This window comes from Trichechus manatus, unplaced genomic scaffold, assembly GCF_000243295.1.
Source record: "Trichechus manatus latirostris isolate Lorelei unplaced genomic scaffold, TriManLat1.0 scaffold00146, whole genome shotgun sequence".
NCBI lineage: Eukaryota > Metazoa > Chordata > Mammalia > Sirenia > Trichechidae > Trichechus > Trichechus manatus.
The window spans coordinates 2972431-2982670 of NW_004444082.1; the positions used below are offsets into that span (position 1 = coordinate 2972431).

The 10240-nt window shown below is 37.1% G+C and overlaps 1 protein-coding gene across 5 annotated transcripts in view; it reads left to right on the forward strand.

Annotated features, from left to right (window-relative positions):
• Nucleotides 1–10240, forward strand: part of ANKRD12 (ankyrin repeat domain 12) — a 196752-nt gene that overhangs the window by 53839 nt on the left and 132673 nt on the right. For all 5 annotated transcript variants that reach the window (XM_023740044.1, XM_023740045.1, XM_023740046.1 and 2 more), the window contains one exon: nt 6537–6674. In XM_023740044.1, coding sequence (XP_023595812.1) covers nt 6588–6674 — 87 coding nt within the window. In that variant the 5' untranslated portion in view covers nt 6537–6587. The remainder of the gene's footprint in view (nt 1–6536; nt 6675–10240) is intronic.

Here is a 10240-nt window from a genome sequence, read left to right on the forward strand (position 1 = left end):
CCCTTCTTTTTGATGTGTGCATCTATTGCTATAAATTGACCTCTGAGCACTGCCTTTGCTGTGTCCAAAAGGTTTTGGTATGATGTGTTTTCATTTGCATTTGATTCTGGGAATTTTTTGATTCCATCTCTGATTTCTTCTATTACCCAGTGGTTTTTAAACAGAATGTTATTTAGTTTCCATGTAATTGATTGTTTTCCTTGCTCTTCCTGTTGTTAGTTTCTACTTTGATGGCGTTGTGATCAGAGAAGGTACTTTGTATTATCTTAGTGTTCTGGATTTTGTTGAGAGTTGCTTTGTGGCCTATGATGTGGTCTGTTCTGGAGAACGTTTCATATGCATTAGAAAAGAGTGTGTACTTTGCAGCTGTTGGGTGGAGTGTTCTATATATATCTGTGAGTTCAAGTTTCTGATTGTGGCCTTTAAGGCTTCGGTATCTTTCTAGATGTTCTGTGCTTTACCAAGAGTGGTGTGTTGAAGTTTCCTACTATTATTGTGGAACTATCAATTTGTCTTTTCCATGCTGCTAGAGTTTGTTTTATGTGTTTTGGAGCCCTGTGATTGAGTGTATAAATATTTATTATGGTTATTAGGTGAATTCCTACCACTAACCTTTAGGTTAGCAGCCAATCACAAACCACTTGCATCACCCAGGTTTCTTTTACTAGTATATGGAAATAAAAATGTTTTTCATTTATTGAGTGTGTATCAGATGCCCTTCATAAACTCGTTAGTTCTAGTACCTTCTTAGTAGATTCCTTGTCTTTTTCTACATAGATAGTCATGTCATCTGGAAGTAAGACCAGTTATATTTTTCCCTTTCCAAGCTGTACAACTTTTATTTCTTTTACATGCCTTATTAAACTGATTAGGACCACCAGTACAATGTTGAGAAGGAGTGGTGAGAGTGAATGTCCTTGCCTCATTACTGATCTTAGTTTTTCATCACTGAGTATGATGTTAGTGTAATTTTTTTCATTGATGTTCTTTACTAGATTGAGAAGATTTTCTTCTATTTCTAGTTTGCTAAAAGTTTTTTTTATCATTAATGGATGTTGAATTTTGTCAAATGCTTTTTCTGCAGCTGTTGAGATAGTCATACAGTTTTTGGGTTTAGTCTGCTAATATGGTGAATTACATAGATTGATTTTCAAACATTAAACCAGCCTTACATTCCTGGAACATACCTCTACTTGATCATGATGCATTTTATCCTTTTTATACATTGTTGGATTTGATTTGCTAATATTTTGTTGAGGATTTTTTATATATGATCATGAAGTATATTTATCTGTAGTTTTCATGTGAACTAACCTGGTTTTGGTATCAGGATGAGGTTGGCCTTATAAAATGTGTTCCTGCCTCTTTTCAAGGAAATTGGTGTAGAATTGGCATTATTTTTCCCCTGGATGTTTTGTAGAATTCACTATTGAAGCTGTCTGGGCCTGAAGTTTTCTTTGTTTTTAACAACGAATTTAATTTCTCTAATAAATATAGGGCTATTGAGGTTCTCTTAATTCTTCAGTGAGCTTTCATATTTTGTGCTTTTAAGGGAATTTGTTGGACTTTTTTGCACAAAGTTGCTCCCTTATTATACTTTATATCTTTTAAGATCTTCAGTGATGTATATTTCTCAGCCATTGTTGATTTTGGTATGCATTCTGTCTCTCGTATCTATTCAGTCTCGCTAGAAGTTCATCAATCTTTTTGATCTTTTTCAAAAATTTGCTTTTCGTTTCATTGATTTTTCTTTATTTTCAGTTTAGAGATTTTTCTGTTGTTTTTCTATAATTGATTTCTGGTATAATTTCATTGTTGTCTGAGAACAGACTTTACATGATTTTAATTTTTCTAAACTTTGTTTTATGACCCAGGATGTGGCCTGTCCTTGTAAATATCCTGTGTGCCCTTGAAGAGAATGAATATTCTGCTGTTGTTGGACAGATTGTTCTGTCAATGTCAATTAGATGTAGTGGGTTGATGGTGTTTCTCAGTTCTATATCCTTGCTGATTTTCTGTCCTTCTGAGAGAACAGTTGAAACCTCCAACTCTAATTATGAATGTATCTATTTCTGTTGTCAGTTCAGTCAGTTTTTGCCTGTATTTTGAAGCTCTTTTGTGTATTATAAAGTGGTAGTAGTAGTAATGGCATCAATAGTAGTGTCAGAACTTGTGTAACTTCAGGAAGAATAATGTGAATCAAGATCAGCCCAAGGCTGATCCCTAGGAGGTGGAGGTCAGACATACCTCTACTCTCCAGTCTTTTCACCAATTCTGACATCAGCCGTCCCTCCCACAGCACTCTACTTCTCTCTCTTTTGGATTTGATAATTTGTTGCAGTGGCCACACACAACTCACAGGCCTTACTTCCAGTTAAGTGGTTTATTAAGGCAGTAACGGTACAACTTGTGATGAGGATCAGTAGGCTACAACTCAGGATCAGGATCAGGAAGCATGTAGACAGAGACTTACGTCTTCAGTGTATAACAGTTCTCTCAGCTCTTCTCTGCTGTGCAGGCCTCCTCTCACTCACCCTCCTCAGGACAGACTGCCTCTCAGCTCTCTGAGGACATACTACTCTTGGCCTCCTCAGGACAGACTCCTCTTGGCCCTGCCACTGTTGATTCTGCTGCAGGGCCCCTTGCGCGCCTTTCACCGCCAGCTCTGCCGCTGGGCCCCTTCTAGGCCTCTCGCTGTCTTTGGTGTTACAGCCTCTTGACCAGTGTTAGAGCTCTTGTAGAAGGTTCCTTATCTCCTTTTTCTTTCACTGCTGCTTCTCTCTTCTTTTTTCTTTTTGTTTCTCCTGCTGCTTCTCTTCCTGCTTCTTTCTGACTTGAAAATCTCTGGGGTTGCCTCCATGTAAACACAAACTCCTCATCAATTTCAAGGCATGGCCCTCTCACCAGGTCTTCGAACTGACTAATCCCTCTCAGTGGGCCAAAGATGCTTCATTGGCATAGTAGGCTACAGATGCTTCATTTGCGTAGTCTGTTGACCAGTCCCTGCAAGGTGCATACCAATCATGGGGCAGGCTGCAGCCCAGGACCAGACAGAACAGTAGCAAACCTCAAATTGTTTACGGCTTATCCAGGAATCAACCTGAACAAAAGTAACAAACCCTCTGGGGTAGAAAACTAGGGCCAAGGTAACTCCTCAGGGCATAGGGGAAAAAATCTCTCAAACTGTTCTTCCAAAGAACCAAAGCAAAAAGCCACGTAAAAGGACTCATTTCCCCACATACGCCTATTTAGGATTGGTGTGTCTTTTGATTGGTGGAGCCCTGGTGGCAGTTCTTTTCTGACTTATAGGGTCGCTGTGAGTTGGAATCAACTCAACGGCAACAGGTTTGTTTTTTTTTGGTTTTATATCATCACATTTGAAGTTAATTTCTTGTCGATAGTTCTTTTTTTTCCCTCCTTCTGACAGTCTCTGTCTTAACAATTTGCATTTTATGTAATTATTGGTATGTTTGCATTGTCTTTTGTTTTATTATTTATTTTCGGTTTTTTTTTTTTTTTTCCCCTCATTTTTCATTTGTCACCTTTTATCTTCCTGCCTTCTATTGGGTTATTTGAAGGAGCCCTGGTGGCGCAGTGATTAAAGCGATCGACTGCTAACTGAAGGGTCGGCAGTTTGAAACCACCAGCCACTCCACAGGAGAAAGATGTAACAGTCTGCTTCCATATAAATTTACACCCTTGGAAACACTATGGGGTTGCTACGAGTCAGAATTGACTCTATGGCATTGGGCATTGGGGTATTTGAAATTTTTAAATACTGTATTTTAATTTATCTAATTATATCTGTTTGTATAGTTTTTATATGGTTTGCTCTAATATACTTACTTGGATCCAGAACCAGACTGTATATTAAATGCTTAGTATTTGTTGATTGATGTAGTATTTTTCGATTTTATTGTTAGCGCTGAAAATTTTTCTAAACAGTTATTGAAAAATAAACTTTTCATAACATACACTGTATTAAAAAGAAATATTTCCCTGTATGGTTTTCTCAGAAAACAGTTCATGACACACCTTAGTTCACTCGCAACTTGCTTTGCTTCATCTTCAAATGAGATAATGGTTTATCTTCTTAGTCTCGCCTAGGCTGATGTCTGTTGATATTCTGCAGCTCAGTTTTGCTTTTGAGTTAGAATTTTTCTGTGTGTGTACGTTTTATAACTCTAACTCTTTTTATAAGCTTCATACAAGGCTAGCTTTGAGGACAGTGCTGTGTTTAAATAATTCTGTTTATATGGTAATTGTTGAAACAGTTGAATGACTCAGAGGTAAGCTCTGCCTCTTGTGTGTGATGTCAAGAAAGTTCCTTAATTTTTTCAAGTTTGTTTCTTTCTCTATAAAATGAAAGATTTGAACTCTTTGAAGTCTTGAAATTTTTGCATTGTCATGTAATCCAGAAAAAACAAAAACTGTTGCCATTGAGTTGATTCCAACTCATTGCGACCCCATGCGTTACAGAGTAGAGCTGAGCTCCATAGGGTGTTCTTAGCTATAATCTTTATAGAGCCGATCACCAGGCCTTTCTCCTGCAGTGCTGCCGGGTGGGTTTGAACCACAGTAGTCGAGTACAAACTGTGCCACCCAGGGAGCTCTGTAATGTTCTTCAGTTTTGCTATGCGCGATTAATTTAGTGTACTTTTGATAATATAAAAATTAAGAGATTTATGTTTTTATTTTTACCAAAACCCAACAAATTTTAAAGCACCAGTAGAACAATTTGAAGAACATAGCAGATTTTATTAAGACCCTGAGTTTTAATAATTCATATAGATACTAGAATGACAGTTTGCTTGGATCTGTGACAGTGGCACACTAGGGAGGTGTGGAAGGTACAGACTGCACTGCGTGACACTGTCAGAGTTGGTAACACCAAAATGGGTGTCTCTAAAATTTTGGGACAGTGTTTCAGCAGAAATTATTTTTTATAAAAATATCTCTGTAAGTTATAACAACAACAAATTTTTTTTTGTAAGCCCAGCTTACATGTATCAATATACCTACAAAGCTAAAACTCTATACTAAGTCACTTTTTGAACCTTCTAATGGGCTGCAGTCAGAGCTGTCATTGTTATCCAATTGCAATGACGCTTCAAATCACATGGTTTCATCTGCATACCCTACAAACCCGCTATTTTCGTTGCTGCCAGTGTTTTTATAGTCGCTGATTTTGTCAGTTTTTTTGATGTTTTAGCTACAGTATTGTGGTAATTAGTATGAAGGAGGGTTGATACCATGAGTTACTTCACTGGGTGGTACCAACCCTAGTGTGGCCACTGGTCTGTGATAACCATTGGAAGGAGATTTATAGCATGAAAGAGTTAACATTAAGCCTATTGGTCGTCTGCTGCTTCTTGTGGCCCAGGTAAAGCTCCCCTTGGCCAGTAGCTTCAGTCTAACCCTGTGCTGGGTAATAGAGTCATTGCACCTTTAGAGTTGTTGCACCATGGCTAGTGCGACTAATGAACTGAATTTTTAATTTAAATTATTTGAATTTAAGTAGCCACATGTGGCCAGTAGGTCATTGGACAACACCACAGGGCTAGCCTTACAGTTACCCTTTTATATGTAAGACCATTTCTTGGAATTTTTTCTGGATCTCACAAGCATAAATTTGTGCATAAGCTTCTGAAGAGTTCTTGATCTCTATTAAGTCAGGTTGCAGAGCAGCAGAGAGAAGGCTGAACAAATTGGAAAGAAGAAGATCCTTGAAGTGATAATTGCAGTACAGTATGATAATTATGACAATAGTGACTAAATGCCTGGGGGTTTCTGGAGGTTCAGTGAAGGAAAAGAAACCACTCCAGGGACTTCAAGTAGGAAGGAGTTTAATATAGGGAATTAAATAATTAACCAGTTGCCATCAAGTCGATTCCGAGTCATGGCAGTCCCATGTGTGTCAGAGTACAGCTGTGCTCCGTAGGATTTTCAGTGGCTGATTTTTCGGAAGTAGATCTCCAGAACTTTCATCCGAGGTTTCTCTGGGTAGATTTGAACCTCCAGTCTTTGGGTTACCAGCGAGCATGTTAACCATTTGCACCGCCCAGGGACTCTTAATATGGAGAAACAGATGTTGTAAAACTACTGATAAAAACTGTCAAGTCCTAGGTTGGGTCTTCAGAAATGAGTTTCAGATCAACACTGAACTACCAGGGAATCTTTAAGGAGCTAATACTTCTGGAGCAGTGCTAGAATGAAAAACTCTTTGCCACTGTTTCTATTTCTGCTGCTTCTGGATACCCAGCAACCTGGAGACTAGATACTAGTCAAGGGAAGATGGGAAGAAATGTAAAAGTAGTTCTCCTTTCTTCTTTTCAGCAATAAGCTGAGTAGATGTGAACAAGAGAAGTGTAACTAGAAGCTCGAATTGTTAAATGAAAACTTAGTTTAGGTTAAGATAGCGTCTCTGAGAAAATAAATTCTTAAAGAAACAGAGAACAAAATTAGGCTCGCATAAAATTTAAGTAGATTCTATCGTATGTACATAAAATAACCCTTGTGTATTCATTTTTTTACAGATCCAGGATGAGAAGACTTATAAAAGAAGAAGCTAGCTGAGCAGCTGTAAGATGCCCAAATCTGGGTTCACAAAACCAGTTCAGAGCGAAAATTCTGACAGTGACAGCAATATGGTAGAGAAACCATGTGGAAGAAAGGTATATGATAGTACTGAAGATTCGTTGACTTTTGGAACTGGGGAAAAAACTCCCAATTTAGTTATGTTTAGTAATTACTCATAAAATTAAAAGTGGTATGGGTGCCACACTTACCCTAATCAAGCCCTTTGGAAACAGCGTTCCTAGGGATAAGACTGGTGTTCCTCTCCTAAGGTAGCACAATTACTAAGATCACACAATTACTTCTGAAATATTAATTATTGAGAGAGCGAACAAAAAAATTCAAGACTTTGCATGCAGTTATTTGGCATTTCTTCCCCCAGCCCCTGACTCCTGGTTGGAAAACACACATATATGTATACATATTAGTGGTTCATTTTCTAAGTCTGTAACCTTGGATAAATTTATATGAACTTCTGTAACCTCATGGAGTCCTGGTGGCACAGTGGTTAAGAGCTACGGTGAGCTACGGCTGCTAACCAAAAGGTTAGCAGTTCGAATCCACCAACCACTCCTTGGAAACCCTATGGGGCAGTTCTGTCCTATAGGGTTGTTATGAGTTGGAATTGACTCACAAGCAACGGGTGGTTGGTTCTCTAACCTCAGCGTCCCTGTCTGTAATAGAGGATGATAGTGCCTATCTTACAGAGTTGTCACGGTGAAGTTGCGTAAATATTGTGCTTAACACAATATGCTTGGGACATAGCATGCTCAATAAACATTTTTTGTTATTGTAATTGCCAGGGACCTCTTATTTTTTTCTTTTTAGATTTATCCTTCTTCATTCCTATTTAACTTAGGCCCTCAAAGCCTTCATGTGGACTTCTGCAATAGTCTCCTAACTGGCCTTACTAGCCGTAGTCTCTCCCTTATCTAGTTATCACTGGGTTAAGTTTCCTCTCCCCCTTTCTTTAGAAGTCTTTTTTTGTTTTCTTTCTCTGTTCCTTCTTCCTCTCTCCTTCCTCCCTCCCTTCCTTACTTTCACTGTTTTCTTGTTGAAGGACATCTCAGGTATTCTCAGTTTGGGCTGCTATGAATAAAGCTGCTGTGAACATTTGTTTACAAAATTTTTTAATAGCTTTATTGAGGTTTAATTTATATACTATAAAATATACCTATTTTAATCTACAATTTAATGATTTTTAGTAAATTTATAGAGTTGTGCAACTATCATCACAGTCTTTAAGTTTAGAACATTTCCATCGTTGTCAAAAGATCCTCATGTCTGTTTACAGTCGGTCTCCAGTCCCACTTCCACCTTAATCCCCAATCCAAAAAACACCAAACCCGTTGCTACTGAGTCAGTTCCGACTCATAGCGACCCTTTAGGATGGAGTAGAACTGCCTCATAAGGGTTTCCAAGGAACGGCTGGTGGATTCAGACTGCTGACCTTTGGTTAGCAGCTGAGCTCTTAACCACCATGCCACCAGGGCTCCCCCAATCCCCAGGCAACCCCAAATTTGCTTTCAGAGTCAGGAAGTCTAAGTCTTCAAACTTTGTTCTTTTTCAGATTTGATTTTGCTATTCAGGATCCTTTGCATTTTCTTTTACATTTAAGATCAGCTTGTCAGTTTCTGCAAAAAAAAAAAAAAAAAACCTGTTGGGATTTTTGATGGGGATTGCTTTGAATCTGTAGCTCAGCCTGGGGAGAATTGCCGTTTTACTAATATTGAATCTTCCAGTCCATGAATATAGAATGTTTCTTCACTTATTTAGATATTCTTCAGTTTTCTTCAACGATGCTTTGTAGTTTTTAGTGTACAAGTTTTGTACTTCTGTTGTTAGATTATTTGTAAGTATTATTTTCAATGCTGTTGTAAATGGAAGTTAATCTCAGTTTATTTTTTGATTGTTCATTGCTAGTGTACAGAAATACATTTGATATTTGTATAGTGATCTTACAGCCTATAACATTGCTGAACTCGTTTATTAGTCCTGTTGTAGATTCTGTAGAATTTTCTGCTTACAGGATCATGTCATTCGCAAATAAAGACAGCTTTACTTTTTCTTTTCTGATCTGAATGCTTTTTCTTTTTTGCAAGATTGCACTGGGTAATGTTGAATAGAAGTTGTGAGAGTGGACATCTTTATTTTTTATCTTAGGATGAAAGCTTTTAGTTTTTTACATTAAGTCTGATGTTAGCTGTAGGTTGAGGAAGTTCCTTTCTATTACTAATTCGTTGACAGTTTTTGGATGATGAACCAACCTTAAATTCATTAGATAGATTTTACTTGGTCATGTTACTTAATCCTTTTTTGTGTTGTTGAATTCAGTTTGGGAATACTTTGTTCAGGAGTGTTGCCAGTATATTAGAGAATTATTTATTGGTCTACTTTTCTTGTCTCTCTCTGCTATCACGGTAGTACTGTACTGGTCTTATAGAATAGTCAGGAAATGCGATCTCTGTTACTTTCTGAAACAGTTTGTACAAAATTGGTATTTTCTTTTAAATGTTTGCTATAACTCACCATTGGATATATCTGGGCCTGGGGCTTTTTTGTGGGAAGATTTATTAATTCAATATCTAACTTGTTACAGATTTATTCAGATTTTTTTTTCCTTTTTCTTTTGGTAATTTGTGTATTTTCAGGAATTTCATGTCAGTTGTCTAATATTTTAGCATAAAGATGTCCATAATACTCCCTTATGATCCTTTTAATTTTTGTAGGGACTACAGTGATATCCCCTTTTTTCTAATTTTGGTAATTTGTGTGTTCTTTTACTTTACCTGATCTGTCTGACTAGACTTGTATGAAGTTTGTTGACCTTTTCAAATAACTAATTTTTTATTTCATTGATTTTTCTCAAATTTTTTTTTTATGTTTTCTATTTAATTGATTTTCTGTCTGACATTTCTAATTTCTTTCTGTTTTCTTGCTTTGGGTTTAATTTGTTCTGTTTCTGATTTCTTAAGGTGGAAGCTTATTATTGACATGAGATCTATAATTTCCTTTCAGCATGGCTCTACCTACATCTCATAAATTTTGATAAACTGTGTTTTCATTCTCTGCCTATACAAAATATTTTCTAATTTCTCTTATGATTTTTTTTTTTTACTTTGACGCTTGGGTTATTTAGAAGTATGTTGTTTATTTTTCCTGCTATTTGGAGATATCCCCAATTTTTTTTTTTTGATTGTTGATTTCTAATGTAGTGTCTAGGATCCCTTGTGTTTATCCTACTTGGGGTTAACAGCTTGTTCAATCAGTAGATTAATGAAATTTAGTTCACTGAAAAATTGTTCTTTTTCTTTTTGCCATCTTACATTTGCTTCTGAGCACATCTAGTAAAATTTTCAATTGTTGTACTTTTGAAATCCATTATTTTATTTATTTTTTATTGTGGTAATTAAATGAAGTTGACATTTCAAGTTAGTCTCCCGTGCTGAATTTTTTTTCTTCTTTAACATACATTGTTATGAGACCCCAGCCGCTCACCCCATTCTGCTACAGCACAGTCCTCTCCTCCGCCCCTGATTCCCCATGAACATTAAACCAACTCCTAACACTCTCTGTCTTCCCATCTCACCTCTGGAAAGAAGCCGCCCCTTTGGTCCCTTGTATCTACTTGTCTAAGAGGCACATTCTTCACAAGTATCACTTT